Below are 433 nucleotides of genomic sequence, written 5' to 3'. Positions count from 1 at the left end.
GAGCGTCCTGCGGGAGAAGCTGCGCTACGCCATCAGCATGAACACGGGCTTTGAGCTCTCCTAGCTCCCGTCCTCGCAGACTCTGGGCTCCCAGGCACCCTCAGCCCCAAGAGGCGGCGTTCCCCTGGGAGCACGACTGACGTGCCAGGGGACGGTGGCCCCCAGACCCTCTCTATAGCCATGAGACATCCCCTGTGGCCTCAAGAACTTTGGATGCACGTGACAAAGCTACCCAGCACTCTCCAGGTGACACTAACAGGAAGGGGGTGTTGAAAATAAACCTCCAGATTCCGCCGGCATTGGTCCTTCTTTCCTACTTTACAGTGGCCTGAAGCCGAGGCCTGTGATGGCAGTGGGGCTTCTCTTTTTGTTAATTTGGTCTTTTCGTGAGTTTCTGTTCCTTAACTTTCTGAGCGAGCCATGCATGAACAAG

The 433-nt window shown here is 56.4% G+C and overlaps 1 protein-coding gene across 1 annotated transcript in view; it reads left to right on the top strand.

The window, feature by feature from the left end:
* The window catches only part of UBE3B (ubiquitin protein ligase E3B), a 53,768-nt gene extending 53,704 nt beyond the window's left edge, over window positions 1-64 (top strand). Inside the window, exon 29 of the mRNA XM_007448251.1 lies at window positions 4-64. Coding sequence (XP_007448313.1) covers window positions 4-64 — 61 coding nt within the window. The remainder of the gene's footprint in view (window positions 1-3) is intronic.
* Window positions 65-433: the final 369 nt, after the last annotated feature.

Source organism: Lipotes vexillifer, unplaced genomic scaffold (assembly GCF_000442215.2).
Source record: "Lipotes vexillifer unplaced genomic scaffold, Lipotes_vexillifer_v1.1 scaffold236, whole genome shotgun sequence".
Taxonomy (NCBI): domain Eukaryota; kingdom Metazoa; phylum Chordata; class Mammalia; order Artiodactyla; family Lipotidae; genus Lipotes; species Lipotes vexillifer.
This window is presented reverse-complemented; position numbering and strand designations above follow the sequence as displayed.